Source organism: Camelus bactrianus, chromosome 5 (genome assembly GCF_048773025.1).
Source record: "Camelus bactrianus isolate YW-2024 breed Bactrian camel chromosome 5, ASM4877302v1, whole genome shotgun sequence".
Classification (NCBI taxonomy): domain Eukaryota; kingdom Metazoa; phylum Chordata; class Mammalia; order Artiodactyla; family Camelidae; genus Camelus; species Camelus bactrianus.
In genome coordinates, this window is record NC_133543.1 from 59,415,693 (window position 1) to 59,433,528 (window position 17,836).

A 17,836-nucleotide genomic window follows, 5' to 3' on the forward strand; every position below is an offset into this window, starting at 1 on the left:
CTGCTTTAACAGGATAGACCAAAAAAAAAAGAAAAGTATGAGAGATGGTGCTCCTGAGACTGGGACTTAGAGCAGAGCAGAGATGTGGCTATAATGCAAGATGACAAAACCAGGGCATGGGAACAGAAGGCAAGAAGAAGCCATTCTGAGTGGTTGTGTCAAGAAATAACAAAACATAATGATGATAATATCAACCACTCATTGATTATCTACTTTATACCCATTAATGGGAAAGACATTTGACATAAATATTTCTCTTAGCAACCTACTTTATAACTTTCAAAAGGGAATTTTAAGAGGAAGATGTGTTTTCAGAACGAAGCATAAAACATTGGGTTATCTTACCCTCTTCTCATAGTACCGCAAAGCAAAACGTCTATGATGCCAAACATCACATGTAAGACTGTCAGAAACAAGAAAAACGTAAAGCTTTACCTTTTGAAGTAAAGGTCTACATTTTACTTCTATATGCAATATACTATTTGGTGTTAGGAGCTCACAAAAAAATCACTCACAGAAGAAACATAGTAATACTCTTCACCGTTGATATTCAAACTGCTCAAACATGAAAACCCCTTTCAATGTATATTATTAAGACACATGAATATTTTGTTGTATTTACTTGAGGTTTTCCTATATTTCCCAAATAAACACTTTTTTATAGTAAGTACACTGAAGAACATTAACACAGCAAAGCACTGGCACTGGACTTCAGACTTTGGACCTACAGAATAGGGACCATCGTCTAAGAGATCTTCTCAAAGAATGAAAAGTTGCAGTTACACAGGATGGATAAGAGCTCTAACATTCAGCATAATGACTCGAGTTAACACCACTGTACTGGATACCACTGACCCTCGAACAACGCCAGGGTGAGGAGCACGGACCCTCCGCACAGTCAAAAATCTGAATATACAGCTGGCCTCCTTCCCTGCAGTTCCTCCCTATCCCAGGTTCCTCATACCCGTGGTTCCTTAGTATCTGTGGATTCAACCAACCCACTCAAAGTCATGTAGTCCTGTAGCATTTACTATTGAAAATAATCCACGTGTAAGTGGACCCGCACAATTCAAACCTATGTTGTTCAAGGGTCAGATGTACTGGAAATTTGCTAAGAAAGATTTCAGGTGTTCTCACCACACACAAAAGAAGTGTTTACATGAGATGAGTATATTAATTAGCTTGACTGTACTAATCATTTCACTATGTAAATGTATATCCAAACATCACAGTGTATGCCTTTAATATATACAGTTTTTATTAAAAAAAATTTTTTTTAAATGACAGGTGCCCTCCCAAAGAAGAGCATTTCTTGAGTGGCTTTTGGGACCCAGACTTGCAGTGGGGAGGAGTCCTAGGGACATGTGTGAGAACAGTGGCCTTCCTATTCACTGTACAGAGTGTAATGGGATTTGTGGCTCAAATCTTAGTTTCTAGAATTATGATCACAAAGTCACGTTCCATGTGAAGAAGGAAACTGCATTTATTCATTTTTGACAGTACAACATAATTTGCTGAATTCTTTTTTTAGCAACCAAAATAGTGCTCTGGTGGTTTGATGAAATTCTTGCAACTTCTAAAAGTAACTGATTATCTAGAGTGAGGAACTCCCCAGGAATGAATTCAACTTCCCCTTACACATTTTACATCATGTCCACATAAGAAAAGATAAACTTCCACAATCTGTAGGCCCTGCTCTCTGATTGGCAAGGCGGGCTCACCAGAAGTAGGCTCTTGAAACGAAGCAGGCCAATGTGATGCAAATACCATCACACTCAGCCCACCAAAAGACACAATCACCAGCCGACCCAGTTCCTCCAGACTCCTCATGCACGCAATCAGAAGAAAAGCAGTCTCCCAGGTGGCCGAAGAACCAGCTCCAGAAAAGCCGTTCAGTGCTGAGGCTGAACACCAGCCCTGTGGTTAGCTGTACCATTCTCCAAGGATGCCTAACTTGGAATAATGACCAACAGCCTCCTTGGCTGTGATGCTGTTGGGTATGAAAGCAGAATATCTGGGTGAGGAAAGGTGGTCAGTCAGGGTGACAACAAATTCAACCCACAGTGAGAATCTGAACTCAAAAATTTTAAGTTTCTATTGAGCCAGCTACTGAAAACCTTTCACCCTGGATATGCTGAAAATGGGTAACACTTCTATTCCAAGACATCAATATTTTAAGTGTGCCTTTGATGATTCAAATCACTCAGCAACCCAAATTTAACATGATTGTCTTTAAATTTTAAAATAAAAATTGTTTAAATCTTAAATTTTTAAAAATACCATTACAGACTTGATATAAAACACCTGTCTGTTAATAAATATGACAGATGTGAAAGTTCATAGTCCAAAGCATTCTTAAAGCAAAAGACTATCTGTCCTTCACTAAAATAGGGCCAACCACTCCTTTTATTTCTATTTTTGAAAAAGTTCCATTCAAACTCCTTTATATATCAATTCCTTAGAGCTCTGTGCTTATATAATCGACACCCTTCTGTAACATTTTTAAACCACATGTACAGAATATGGAGCGCTCCTATAAGGAAGTTTTCAGGTGACCTTATGTCTAGAATTGTGACATCATTGATAATATCTGGGATTTATCTCAAAGCACTTGGGGGGCTAGAGTTATAATTTGAGCCTTCATCCTATTTCCAAGTTGCTTACTCTCATTCATAAGGAATCTCAACCTCTATATGCCCTACAATATAAATTGCAATTGCATTTACCTGGGGAGCACAGATATGGGGCACTAACTCTATTCTTGTTTGGAAGAGTAAAATTAGGATTTCACAAAATACTTAGAAACATAGAGTGATCCACACTGGATAACACAAGGAGTCAGAAAAGTAGATAAATATTCCTTCTACTGTATCATCGTTTGGGTCTGAATCATTCCAAGAGGCAATTCCTGTGCTCCCTCACAAGGATCTATAAGGATCTGGGATTTATACTAAGGAAATTAAATGCCCTGTTTTCAATGATCCCATCTGATATATTTTGACCAAGACCTTTTCCGCTTCTGAGTCTATCCCTTCACGGAAAACTGTAAGTCATTGTGTAGGCTCTATCTATATAATAACTATTCCATGAAAAGATTTGTATGGACTTGTAATTAGAGGTCAAGGGAAATAAGTACATTGTAAGTAATTTAACGCACCTGCCTCTGCACTGAAACGCTTTCTCTACCTAGTGCACTTACTGGTAGAAGCTCACTGATGCTCGTGGATACGTCGATGATTTGCTATACTTTCACCATGGTACTTATATTTTGCAAAAGATTTGTTGGTTAAGTTATAAAAGGCATCTGACTCATCAAAAATGAAGGAAAAGCAAGTGTTTAAAGCCATATGTTTCTACTGCAGAAGTGAAAGACATTATCCTATTGATGAATTCTAGTCCTACCTCTGCATCTAACACACAAACCTAAGTTTGCAGCATTAACCATGTATGTTTGTATTTAGTATCTCTTAATATGGACTATAATGTTTTCCACACAAGAGGGAACATTAAGATGTTTAAGTAGTATTTTTCATTCCTGAAAACTGGAGAAAAATCTCCCCTATTCCTTCTTCTCCTTTCTCTCCCTCCCTCCCTCCTTCCCCGCCCTCCCTCCCCTTCTCTCTCACAGATTCGATCTAATACACAGAAGATGTTCAAAAAACTTTTTCAGATGAGCATGTTCCTGCCCACACACATTCTCACCTCTTTGTGAACATTGCTTTCCATGCTCATTAATAAACTCCAGCAAAATGTGGTGAGATTAGGAATAAGGCAAACATCTTATTTTCTATATGCTTGTGGCACCACCTTGTGGTAATTCTGCAGTATTGCAGTTTCAAGTTTAATTTTTAAAGCTCAAATATGTCTGAGAAAATGCTTTTGAGGATAAATTTTACCTTTTAAATATCAATGAGATGCAGTGTAAGAAATTCAGCTTATGTATTAAAAAAAAACCCCACACACATATTTTAATACTCATAATACCTCTCACAGTGCCCTGACCCTAGAAGCTGTTTCTTTAATGTAGAAAAGGAATGAAAGTTAAGAGATTAGAAAGGAAGGGGGAAAAAAACAAACAAACAAACAACCCAGCCAGCCAAAGATCCTAGAGGCATCAAAAAGAAGCAGAGAATATGGCATCAAAGAAAAGAACACGGTACAAAATGCTCCAGCTGATAACCCACTTACAGCTTTTGCCCTCCATTCCCCAAATCCATCCTCACTTTCTCCCCTCTGTCCCCCAAGTGTCCACACAAAGAGCCACACAAATTCAGTTTAGAATTCCTCAGGCCAAGTGAAAGATGCCACTTCTCACACCAAGAGGCAGATCTGCCTTCCCCCACATGAGCTTGTCATGGTCTTGTGACTGGCTCTGACCACTGAACACAGAGGTTACAGGTTCCTCTCTCGCTGCTGGGAGGTTCTGCTCTGTGACCTACCTGTAACAGAGCCTTGTCTAACCTTCTCAAGAGTGAAACAGCCTGCAGCCAGCATCAACTGATAGATGTGTGCGTGAGGCCATCTGAGACCAGCCAACCCGGCTGGCGTGCCAGCTGCCTGCAGCTGCGAAAGTGACCTCCAGGGGGTCCCGGACGAGAACCACCCAGCCCACGCCAGCCCCAGTCTCTGACCCACAGAATCATGATGAACACTTTAAAATGTTAAAAAAAAAAAAAAAAATCTAAAGGTTTCTGCCAACCTTCTCAAATTCCCTTCTTTCTTTCTAATTCATTCACTCATTTTCAGCCATATCTCAGCTTTTTAGATATGTCAAGCTTTTTCTCAATTTAAGATTTAACATCATCTTTACTCCCTTTGAATCACATTTCTCCATTCTCTTTGCTTGATTAAGTCTGGTTTCATCTTAAAAAGCTTAACCTTAAATGAGATTAATAATTCTTGCGGAATTAATTAAACGTGGGAGAGAAAGTGGGCATTTTAGTTAGTATGCAAACACTGATAATAAGGGAATAGTCCTGAATTCTTTTGCTTTTTACTTTGTGAAGAATGTGTTGTAAAAAGTTATGAAAGGTAATATAGACAGACAGATCTTAGATTTTGAATCTTTTTGTGTGGCGTTAGGAAAGGCCTCCAAATCTTTCCTCATCTCTGATATGAGGATGGTCATGCTGATCTTGTTGGGCCATACTGACCGTGAGGCCTAAAGACATTATGTCAATCTTTTCCTGATAACCTCTATCTCCAGTGCACCTCAGTGCAAGTACAGATGTGCCTCTCTGACCATGATTCAGCAGAACCTCCATGCTCTTGGCCTGACCTCATGATTTTAAATATTATTTGTGCTAAACTAGTGCCAAAGGCAGGGTCACAGGTCACCCTCTAACAGAGAATCCCTTCCTGTTCTGAGGAAACATGGATCCTTAAAGCCCCAGAATAAAATCAACACCACGCCCCATAATCCTGGGGGGCAATCTGACTCTCCCTGACAGACACAAACCTTCCTCAAGGACACAAAAGAATAACAATGCACAGTTAAAATTTATTACTCTCTCTGCCAGTTTACCTGCTTCCACTTGGAAGGGGGAGACTATCAGAGTATCAGTACCACCATCCACATATCACTGTGTCCACAGATGGGAGGCAGCAACACGTGGTGAGGAATCAGGTCCCTGAACTAGGCTGCCTTGTTCCAAACCCCAGCCTCACCATTGCCAGCTGTTACCTAACCTCTTTATTTCTCATTTGCATTATCCATTATAATAGTACCTTCCTCATAAATCTGCTGCAAGGATTCCAGTGAGAGAAGCTGCTTCACACAATACCTGGCGCAAGGTCAGGCCGCACTCACCCACCTAACTGCAGCCCTCCAGTCGGCCTTCACTGTTTTTCTGACACCATAGGAGGTGAAGAGTTGCTCAGAAAGCTCCTGGTGAGCGGTAGCCAGCTGGTTGAGGGGTTGGGAGCTATGTCGCTCTATTTACATGACATCATCCCTCCTTTTCTGTGGGTCACTGGATGCCCCAGAAGAAGACCAGAAGTATGAGAAAGCCACCTTTCTCTTCCCTGACCATTCCCCAGTTACACATTTATTTCAAGTAAGGGGCTCCTTTTCTGGGTATAAATCTTCCTTGTTGGGTTAGGGTTCTCAGAACATGATTTTGGACCAGGAGTTTCCCCATCATCTGGGAACTTGTTAGAAGCGCAAGTTCTCAAGCTCCAGCGTAGGCCTCCTGAATCAGGTCCGCTGAGGACAGAGCCCAGCACTCCGCACTGAACACACCCTCCTGGTGACTCAGATGTCTGCTAAGTTTTGGGAACCACTGTGTTAAATGAGCGGTCATTGATACATCAACTCCTTTAAATTTCTTAAGTTCAGATCCACCTCAAGAGAATGAGAACTGGCAACTAGAACAGGGATGGTGGAGAAATACGACAGCAGTGGGGACCCAGGGTAAAGAAAAGGTCTCAGGCTTTGACAGCAGAGGGCAGGATGAGGGTCATAAGCCACCCTACATAGAGAATAAACGTGGTCCATTTTATCTGGACTTGGGAAGCTGTTTGGGGGGTCACAGAAAGTCATCTTTGTGCAATCGTGTGGTGGCCTGAGGAAAGTACCTAAGCCAGGATGTCTGGACTTGTTGGGGAGGTTTCCGGCTGACATAAACCAGAGGAGGATAGAAAGAGAACTTAGGAGAGCTCTGAATTCCAGCAGCTGTCCCTGATTTTGTTTTTACGTATGTGTTTAGCCAGATGGGTTTGTTTCTATGCCTCTGACCCCAAAGGGCAAGGATGACTCTTCTTCCTGTTCTAGCCCCTTTCTGTTTTGCCAGAGGGATGTCAATCCTTCCCCCGAATCATAATTCATTCCAATAATAATAATAATAAACTCTTTATAGTTTATCCCAACATGCATTTACATTGCTGGCCCCTCAACCTGGAATGTTGTTTTTCCTTGAGTAACTTGAAATTCATTTTTCAACATTCACCTCAAATGTCACCTCCTCTAGGAAGCATTCCTGATCTTTGGAGAGGTGATCATTCCATTGTCTGTGCCACATTTACCTTATATGGAGATCTATCATTGTTCTTAGCATATCACATTGTCATTCATTTATTTATATATCTGTCCTCTTTTGACACTTTTCTTAAGAGACTGTGTTTTATCAATCTTTAAAGTAGACATGATAATTTGTAAAAAGCAAAGTTTGTGTCCTTTATCATCTCTGATAATGCTACTAGAATACGGGTATTTTAGGTGGTACCTTTATTATGACTTTTTTAACTGAAATTTTTGAGATAATTAAAGATACAAAATAATATAAGGAGTTCCCCTAAACATTTTGTCCAGTTTCCTCTGATAGTAAAATTTTGTAAAACTACAGAATAATATCACAACCAGGATGCTGACATGGATACAGTCTACCAATCTCATTCAGACTTCCCCAGTGTTACTTGCATTCATTTGTGTGTGTGTGCCTGTGTTTGTCACCTGTGTTAAGTTCGTGAATTCACCACCACAGGACTCGTCATATTGACTTTTTATAATCACACCCACTTTCCTCCTGACACCTGCCTTGAGCCTCATCCCCAGGAACTACTAATTTGTCCTCCATTTCTAAAATTTTGTCATTTCGAAAATATTATACAAATTGACTCATACAGTATGTATGTAACCTTGTGATTTTTTTTCACTTAGCATAATTCCCTAGAGATTCATCCAAATTGCTGCATGGATCAATAGTTCATTCCTTTTTATTATGGAGTAGTATTACACAGACACACAGAAAGGATGGGGCCTAGCTAACAGCATGCTTAACGGTGAAACACTGACTGCTTGCTTGTTTTGCTTATAAACGTGCAATTGCTCCAGCACCATTTGTTGAAGAGGCTATCTCTCCTCCACTGAATTGTTTTTGCACCTTTGTCAAAAATCAGTTGAGTATATCTGTGCGGATCTGTATTTCTCGGTTCTGCAGTTTTCCCCACTGATCTATGTGACTATACCTCCACTAAAAAAAACAATGTCTTGGTTACTTTAGCTATATAGTAAGCCTTGAATTGGGTAGAGATTTTTCTTGCTTTATTTCTTTGTCAAGATTGTTTTAGCTATTGTAGGGACCATGCTTTTCCATATACATTTAGAATAAGCTTGTCTATGTCTACAAAAAATCTTGCTGGGGTTGTGATAGGAACTGTATGAAACCTATAGATCAGTTTAGGGAGAACTGACATCTTAACTATAGTGAGTTTTCCAATCCATGAATATGGTTTATCTGTCCATTTATTTAGGTCTTCTTTGTTTCCTTTTCTTAGCATTTTGTTATTTTTAGCATACAGATTCTATACATGTTTTTTAAAGCATATGTCTAAGTTATTTCATTTTGGGAGGAGTGATTATAAATGACACTGTGCTTTTAAATTTCAGTTTTCATATGTTCATTTTTAATGATATATACAGATATACAATTTTTTTTGTGTGTTGAGTCTCTATTCTGTAAACTTTCATAGATTCTTTGGGATTTATACATAGATCATGCCATCTGCAAAGACAGAGTTTTATTCCTTCCTTTCCAATATGTATGCCTTTTATTTATTTACTCTTGCCTTATTATGGTGGCTAGAATTTCCAGCACTATGCTGAATAAGAGAAGTGAGAGTGGATGTTCCTACCTTGGTCTTTTAGTCATTATTTCACCATTAAGCATGATGTTAGCTACAGACTTGTTGTAGATATTCTTTATTAAATTGAGGTAATTCCCTTCTATTCCTAACTTGCTGGGAGCTTTTATCAAAAACTAGTGCTAAGTTTTCTTAAATGCTTTTACTGCAACAAATGATATAACAAATGATAATCATATGATTTTTCTTCTTAGCTGTCAATATAATGTTTTATATTTGTTATTTGATTTTCAAATGTTAAACCAGTCTTTCAAATCTGGAATAAATCCCACTTAGACATGGTATAAGACATTGGTGGGTTCAGCTTGTTTATATTTTGTTGAGAATTTTTGAGTCCAAGTTTGTGAAAGATACTAGTCTGTAGTTTTCTTTTCAAATTTTTTCTTTGTATGATTTTGGCATCAGGGTAATACTGACCTCATAAAATAAGTTGGGAAGTGTTTCCTCCTCCTCTATTTTCTGGAAAAAAAATTGTATAAACTTGGTCTTCTTTAAATGCTTGGTACAATTCTCCAGTGAAACCATGTGGATCCAGAAATTTCTTTTTTGGGTTCTTTGTAATTATGAATTCAACTTATCTGATCGTTACAGACCAGTTCAGATTGTCTATTTTATCTTGGTTGCATCTGGTAGTTTATGGCTTCTGAAGAACTGGTTCATTCTTCTAAGTTATCAAATTTCTGAACATAAGTTATTTTTGTAGAATTTGCTTATTATATTTTAATTGCCACAAATTCTTTAGTAATATCATCTATTCCATTTGTGTCTTCTTTATTTTTCATCTTGGTCAGTCTTACTAGAGGCTTATAAATTTCAATGATCTTTTTTCAAAGAAGCAGCTTTTTGTTTTACTGATTTTTCTCTATTTTTTTATTTTTAGCTTCAGAAATTTCTGCTCTTGATCTTTCTCATTTCTTCCTTCTGCTTGCTTCGGGTTTATTTTTTGTCTTCTTTTCTAGATTCTCTTAAGGTAGGGACTTACTTATTGGAGACTTTTTCTCATTTCTAATATAAGTATTTAGTGCTATAAATTTCCTGTCGGTACTGTTTTATTTACATCCCACAAATTTTTGGTATTTAAAATTTTTTTTCATCCAGTTATATACATTTTTTATTTCCTTTTGGCCTTATTCTTTGACTCATGAATTATTTGAGATATGTGGTTTAATTTTCCTTATATTTTCTATTATAGGTTTTAGTTTAACTTAATTATAGTCAGGGAACAAACTGTGTATGATTATAATTCTTTTAAATGTGTTAAGGTCATGGAATATGATGTCTCTTAGTGAATGTTTCATGGACATTTGAAAAAAGAAAATATGTGTCCTATATGTTGTTCAGTAGAGTTCTACATCAATTATTTAGATCTTGTTGGTTGATTGTTCAAATCTTCTATATCCTTGCTGACTTTCTGTCTAGTAATTCCATCAGTTGCTGAGAGGGAAGTGTTGGAAGTCCCAATTGAGGACTGAGACTCAATTTCTTCTTTCAGCTCTATAAGTTTGTGCTTCATGTAGTTTTGAGGGTCTTATCTGGTGCATAAACATTTAGGATTATTAAGTCTTCCTGGTGGACTGAACCTTTTATCATAATGTAATGTCTCTATTTGCCCCTAAAAATTGTCTTTGTTCTGAAGTCGACCTTATCATATATTAATACAAGTATTCCTGTCTTTTTTAAAATTACTATTTGCATTGCATATTCTTTTCCATACTTTTACTTTCAGCCTACCTATGTTATTGACTGTAAATTGAGTTTCTATAGGCAGCATATAGTTGGGTAATTATTTTTTAATCTGTTTTGAACATTTCTGTCTTTTGACTGATATATTTGGGCCATTTATATTGAAAGTAATTATTAATATGTTAGTGCTAAGTCTGCCATTTTATTACTTGTTTCCTCTGGTTGTCAATTCTCTAGTTCTCTTTTCTTGTCCTCCTGTGGGTTATCTGAAGATTTTTCAGGACTCCATCTTGATTTATTTATATTATTTTTGATTGTATCACTTTGTATAGTTTTCAGAGTGGTTGCTATGAGTATTATAATACACATACTTATGACAATCTACTGGTATCACCATTTAGCTACTTCAAACAATGTACAGAAACCTTACTTCCATTTAGGTCCCTTTAACTTACCCACTTTAAAATATTATTTTCTCGAGTATCAAATGGTTATAATTTTGTTTCAATCAGCAAATTTGATTTATCAAAGTTATGAGGAAGAGGATAGTGTGGGGATTAATTTTATGTGCCAACGTGACTGGCCCATGGGATGCCCAGATATTAGGTCAAACGTTATTCTGGGTGTTTCTGCTAGTTTGTTTCTGGATGAATTTCACATTTAACTCTATAGACTGAGTAAAGCAGATTCCTCTCCCTAATGTGAATGGGCCTCAGCCAGTCAGTTGCAGGCCAGAGTAGAACAAAAGACTGACCCTTCCCTGAATAAGAGGGAATTCCTCCTGCCTGCCTGCTTTCAACTGGGGCTTTCAGTTTTTTCCTGCCTTTCAACTGAAACATCAGTTTTTCCTGGGTCTCAAGCCTGCCAGTCTTTGGACTGGACTTACACCCTCAGCTCTTCTGCATCTCTAGCTTTCTGACTACAGGTCTTGAGACTTCAGCTTCCATGGTCATATAAGCCGAGTCTTCTAATAAATACTATTATATATGTCCACACACATATACATGTACATCCTATTAATTGCTTCTCTGAAGAATCTTTACTAATATAGTTTATTGCATGTGCCTACATTTCTGCTTTTTCCATTGTTCTTCCTTCCTAAAGCTCTAAGATTCACTCTTTCATCATTTCCTTTCTATCTGAAAAACTTCCTTCAGCCAATCTTAAAGGTAAACTGACTAGTAAATTCCTTTGTCTTCTACAAAACTCACCACACATGGTAGTGGAAACTTACTCTCGGGCAGCGTGGAGTACCTCTTTTTCTGGAGTTGCATCTAGATTTGGAGTGGGGCACAGAGGGTGCTTACAGGATTACATAGTTCCAAGGCTCAGAAGGAAGGTTTGCTGCCTGTCATTTCTATACGTAGGCATATGTTGAAAGATTTCTGTCTGTTATTTGGTTATTAATTCATGCTGGTCCTGTGGGGGTGTCCCCTTGTGAACAACTATGAGGGACCTTTAGGTAGGCCTGCACTTCGCTCACGTGGGCACGTGGGAAACATTCTCCTGTCACTACTCCAATCCAGGCTGCGTGAAAAGCTGTTTCCCTGCTCCTCTCAGAAGCTCCTTTGTGGTTCCCAGGCTCACCCAGCAGCCTGTATGTTCACTAAGCCCACGGGAAATCAGGAGGCTGCTTCGGGTCCATCTGCCCACTCTTGTGAGGGGCCAGAAATACCAGGATCTTACTGTTTTTGTGGACCCTTTGAGGGATGGAAGCCGGCAACTACTCTGTCCAAAACCAAGACTCATCGGTGGTTCCTGCTATTCCCACCCACTCCTTGGGGCTGGGCGGGGAAAGGAGCAGGGATCCTTCACATGCAAATGAAATTACTGAAGCTCTCTTTGCTTCCACTCTGATTCTCCCTTCTGTAGCCCAGAGTGTTCTGAAGTGGTTTCAGGTGCACTCTAAGAACCTTCCTGTTCTTCCAGGAAGCACACACTAAATTCTAAATTCAGGGGAAGAAGTGCCAGTGGTTAGGGGTCAGGCACCTCTTATTTAGAGAAGTGGCTGAAGTCCCAACCACCACCCTGTGGACCCCACTCCTACCCAGCCAATCCCAAAACCACACTCAGACTGACAGAGGGGAGGGGAAGTTCCCTCTGAAATGGATAGTTCTTGGAAGGCCATCTCTACTACCACATCTTTTCTCCTTTGAGGAGGAGATGTGCTACCATTTTCCTACCTGTATTAGTCTGTTGGGACTGTTGTAAAGAAGTAAGACACACTAGGTGAGCTCACAAGAGAAATTTATCATCTCATAGTTCTGGAGGTTAGAAGTCCAAAATCAAGGTATTGCAGGGTAGGTTCTTTTTGATGGCTCTGAGGGAAGGATCAGTTCCAGGCCTCTCTCCTCAGCTTGAAGATGATTATCTTTTCCCTGTGTTTTCACATCTTTCTCCTGTGTGCATATGTCTCTATGCCCAGATTTCCCCTTTTTATAAGGACGCCAGTCATATTAGATTAGAGTCAACCCTAATGACTTCAGTTTAATTTAAAATCCTCCATGAAGACTCTATCTCCAAATAAGGTCACAATCTGAAGTACTGGAAATTAGGACTCCAATATATCTTTTTTTGGAGGTGGGGCTAAGTAAGTCCCTAAAGTCAAGTGATGGGCAAAAAAAGAGAGACTGGCATTTTGTTCCCTGATTAAATGCCTGCTTTATCAGCAGACTTGCCAGTCTCCCTGTGCTACCTGAGCAGGAGCAGGTAAGAGAAATGTGGTGAGAAGCCCCCCACCCCTGACTCCACCTCTACCTGCCTGGGCCCCAGCAGCATTAGGTTTTCAAAAGGAATGTTATTATCAGATGGATTCTGCACATGACCACAAGCCCCAAGAGCTGGCACACAGATAAGAACAGAGAACACAATCTTGCCAAGACTAACACAGTGTGGGAGAAAGGCACACACGGTTGAGGAACAGAGCTTTGTGCTGCCAGCAAAAGCTGGAAGACGCAGCTCAATCTCAGGGACTTCCAATGTCTAAGGGACCAACTGAGGGGAGCTCTTCATCCATGGGGGCCTGCTGGGCCATCTGTGACCCACGGAGACAACCAGAATAGTAATTACCTCCTGAGAACAGCACTGCAACTTTGTCAAGGCTGCAAGGTAAGGAGACCTCCACCCCTCCACCCCTCCATGGTTCCCCAGCACCTGGGCAGAAGGCAGGAGGGGTGGCATGAGAGCTGGAGTCTGTCTAGCCATAACTTAATTTGGCTATGAAATGGAGGTTTTCATAAATAGAATGGAATCTTCTAAAAAATTTTTTTAAAAAGAGTTCCTCTGAAAATACAAAAGTGAAAAATTATGGGCTGACAAGGTGTGAAGGGAGCTGCTACCCAGTAGGAAACAGACATTTGATTGAACAAAACCGAGGAAAGTGACTGGGAAAAAAGTCAGGCTTGCTCCTCATCGTGTTGAGACTGAACAGTAGATAATGTGCAGGTGCACACAGAGCAGCACTAAGGCGCAGTCCACTCTAGTTCCTGCTGGTTTACTTAGCACAACACTGTGGGCAGTCTCCCCTTACGTTACTTCAGAAATACAGCGTTTAATGACGATGCTTTCTATTATTCATCTCATAAATGTACTGTAATGTATTTAACCTTTTCCCCACAGGACATTCAGGATACATCTAATATTTTGGAATTATAAATCATGTCACAATCATCTTTGTACATACATCTGTGTTCAATTTCCATTTCAAAGGGGACACATGGTTATACCTACTTTTTCTTTCAGGTGGGAGGATTAATGCTAACCAGTTTCAGAGGTTAAGTGACCTGCCTTCATCATATGCTAAATCCAAGTTTTCTGAGACTGAATCACTGACTCTGTTATCAGTATATGGAAACTGTCCTTTATGCCTAATGTAAAACTTGAAAAGCTCTCTCATTTTCTTACCCATTTTCCTATATATTACTGCATTGTGTTATATTAGATGATGAGCTGTGTTTTATTTATAGCATATATAATATTGTGTGTATGTCTGAGCTCAATTTATTTTATATCCGCTAATTTCATCAGCATGGGAGAAAAATGGAGAAATTGACGAATTGGAGCTTAGCATGTCTGTTGTCAAAATCTGTCAAAGAGAGCTAGTTTGCCATGATAACAACCACTTGAGATCACAAATATATTACAGCACATAGGTCCGAACTTAACCTGAGTTTACTGCATGGTAGGAAACAGTAGCAAAATAGTGCTGAAGAATTATGGCTTTACTCTTCACTAAACATGGTTGGAAATCTGGATCTGCCATTTCTATACTGTATGACCCTGGACAAATTTTATCTCTGTGCCTCTGTCCTTATTCTGTGAATTAGGAATAATCATAGTACCTACCTCACGGCTCATGAGAAGATTAAACGAGAAAATTCCCATAAAGCTCTTAGGACCAGAATATGCCCCACAGAAAATGTTCAGTTAATGTTAGCTACTACTATTACCTCTTATTAGAAACCACAGGTCAACCTCAATTTAAGCATAGATATTTGGATTCTAACAGAGTTAATTCAAACCTTTACTCGGGGCTATTTGCTCTCTGATTTGAATATAAGACAGTCATGAGTTTTTAACCCTACACCAATTATATTTTTAATATATAAATAGAGATACATTAATGCATCTGTGAATAGTTATAACAATTATCACCATAATAAATAAATACAAAATAGAAAAGTAATTTTTCACTACTATAATAACCGTGTATCTTATATCCTTTAAGTTCCTTAAAGTTCTTCCACAACATAAGTGTTGATTGAGGAAAATAATGAAATGAAACCATATACTGGTTAAAAAGTAGCTAGGTTTAGCTTGAAATATAAAAGTTATTTATTTACAGAAAACATGCACAAGCAATTTTTACCGGCGCTTAATAAGGATCGTGGAAAAACTTTGCGAAACCAAAAACTATGTAACGGCAGCGAGTGACATTCCAACAAAGGGCTGCACCACGTCATCTCACCTCAAGCTGAAACCTCCTCACCAAAGCAAACACTTGCTAGAGAGGAATTTGGAGCTTTCCCACCACATTTAAGTGGAGACTTATCCTGGCCTCCCATGTAAACCTGGGGAGGAGGCCTCCTTTTTGCAGTGGTGCATTTCACATTTTTCTTTAGTTGTGTCACAGGGACAGTACCCAGTGGCCAGCAACACAGAGGAGGAAGTGGTGCCCAGGATAAGATAAAGGGTTCCTAACACTATTTAGAATTCCCCACAGATGGAAGAATGAGAAAATTCCTAAGCTTCTGCCTCTACCCCACCCACAGGGGAGGGTGAGAGGCAAGAGGCAGGGCAAGTGCTGGGGGTGCTGGAGCTGAGAGGTAAGTAAGCTGTTGGTTTTGGCAACGCCTGTTCCTATTGTTAGAGCACCACTGCCTGCTGCTGCCAACTCCCTAAAAGAATGTAACAAGTCCAGCACACAAGATTAATGCTCCTCTCCTGCATCTGGGGATGTTATAAATAAAGCCGGTGCTTTTTATATACTGTCTAATAGTACGCTACTCAACAGAAAGCAGACGAAGGAAACCGAAGAGAGCCTCGTTTTGCAGAGAGGAGGAAAAAACTGACGTCACAGATCCATTTTAAACACATCTCAAAATATGTTGGGAGATGTTCACACACTAAGGAGACACAGGACCAAGTCTATGGTCCCGTATACAAATTTTGCGTTTCTCTCTATGTGTGTCTAATAAAATATATGCTAATAATAATAATAAAAAAAATCTGGAGAAGTAACAGCTCTTGGATTTCACCTACAGGGAAAGGAATGCATATGATTGTAGTGGTGGTTTTTAAGGTGAAAGACAGGTCTTGCTCTAAATCTTTCATTGTCTAGAACAGAAGCATTTTCTCCCAGCAGTAAATGGGCCCCAGGCCCTCCTGCCTACCTGTGCTGGCGCTGGCGCTGGCGCTGGGGCTGGGGCTGGCCAGCAGTGGCCCTGGGCCCTGGGCGGGCGGCGGGGGCTGCCCATCACTCAGCTGCTTGACGCGTTTGCGGTGGGATTTGCCGTTGTAATGGACTTGGGCCTGGGCTGCCGAGTTTAGCTGGATGTTGCACACCTCACAGAAGGAGAACAGAATCTTCTTTTTCTCTTTACTCAGCTGGTCCTCAGGCCTGTCACTCTTTATCCCCTTTTCTTCAAAGCCCCGTAGAAAAGTTGCCATATTCATAATTCCATCTTCAGAGTAGTTGTCAGGGCTGAAGGAGTACTTCATACCTGAAAAAAAAAAGTACAAGTGCTTGTGAAATATATGCCTTATTTTCTAGTGTGATTATAACTAATTTTCATGGTAGGGTTTCATCTAAAATCTTCCAGCTACTCAGTGCTCACTCTCAGAAAAAGTTATCAAAAGTACTCAACTGAGCAAATACAGTCTTTGAACATGTGTTCCCTCTGTCTGGAGCAGTTTCTATTCCATTCTTGCCCCTCCTCTCAACTCTTTTGCCCTTTGAACTCTGGCTCACCCCTGACATCTCAGCTGGAGCATCACCCACTCTGGGAAACCTGTGTGACCCTGGGGATGAGGCAGATCCCGGTTCACCTGCTCACGTGGTGCTGTGTGACCTCCCTTCAGAACACCTATCAAAGCATGCACTTCATACATACTTTTGCTATTATTTGGTTTATGTCTGTTTCCCCAACAGAGTGTGAGCTCTGTGAGGACAGTAACCTCATTGCTGGAGATCCCTTACGCCTGAAACTACACCTTTTATATAACAGACACTCAAGTATCTATTGGAGGAAGGAAGGAATAAATGATGCTACAAATCCATACTGTGTAAAAGGGTATTTGTAGACACAAAGGCATATGTAATAAACACACACCTACACACCTGCACACCTGCCCACAGACACATGCCCTAACTTGGGGAGGAGGTGAATAACAAAGATTAAAACACATTATGTCTACAACTTACATTGGGTTGTATTCCAAAAGCCCCTTTATAAGTCAGCCAGTGTGAACTTGAACATATTTTCTTATAGATGTAGTGAAACAAATTATTTTTAGGTGTCCGGTTTAGCCCATAAACATCAATTTAATCTTTGATGAAGCTGAAATGCAGAACATCTGAAATACAAAAATAGCAGAAATACAATTTATGGCAATCTAGCAATTAAAAAGTCGAAAAAGAATAAAACAGAGATACAATTTTGTTTATTTTTAAGTGCTGATTTTCATTTATTTAGGTAAGGGTATAGTGATAAATTATAACCTAAGTAAAGATTTTAAAGGAGTCTTTTCAGTACCTGAAGAATCTTGGATAATGAAGATGGCCTTGGCTTTTTATTTTGCCCAGTTCTAGTTTTAATATATTTAATTTTTTTCATTTTAGCTAATGCCAGTATTTACCAGCATTTTTATACTTATCAGTGTGATTATTACGATGCTTTCACTACTCAGCTGGAACAAAGAAAAAGATACTCTCATAGAAGAAAGAGGAACAATGTTCAGAGAATAACTGGGCAAAAACTAAGGGAAAAGGGGTATGCATAAAAAAGATTTGGCT

The 17,836-nt window shown here is 39.4% G+C and overlaps 1 protein-coding gene and 1 long non-coding RNA gene across 5 annotated transcripts in view; one reads left to right on the forward strand and one right to left on the reverse strand.

Annotated features, from left to right (window-relative positions):
• The window catches only part of ZNF385B (zinc finger protein 385B), a 367,544-nt gene that overhangs the window by 264,856 nt on the left and 84,852 nt on the right, over positions 1-17,836 (reverse strand). For all 3 annotated transcript variants that reach the window (XM_074363979.1, XM_074363980.1, XM_074363981.1), the window contains exons 2-3: positions 17,246-17,397; positions 16,215-16,544 (exon numbers count right to left, since the gene is read on the reverse strand). In XM_074363979.1, coding sequence (XP_074220080.1) covers positions 16,215-16,542 — 328 coding nt within the window. In that variant the 5' untranslated portion in view covers positions 16,543-16,544; positions 17,246-17,397. The remainder of the gene's footprint in view (positions 1-16,214; positions 16,545-17,245; positions 17,398-17,836) is intronic.
• Positions 13,137-17,836, forward strand: part of LOC123618343 (uncharacterized) — a 73,163-nt gene continuing 68,463 nt past the window's right edge. For both annotated transcript variants that reach the window (XR_006726767.2, XR_012507066.1), the window contains exon 1: positions 13,137-13,431. This is a non-coding gene — a long non-coding RNA (uncharacterized LOC123618343). The remainder of the gene's footprint in view (positions 13,432-17,836) is intronic.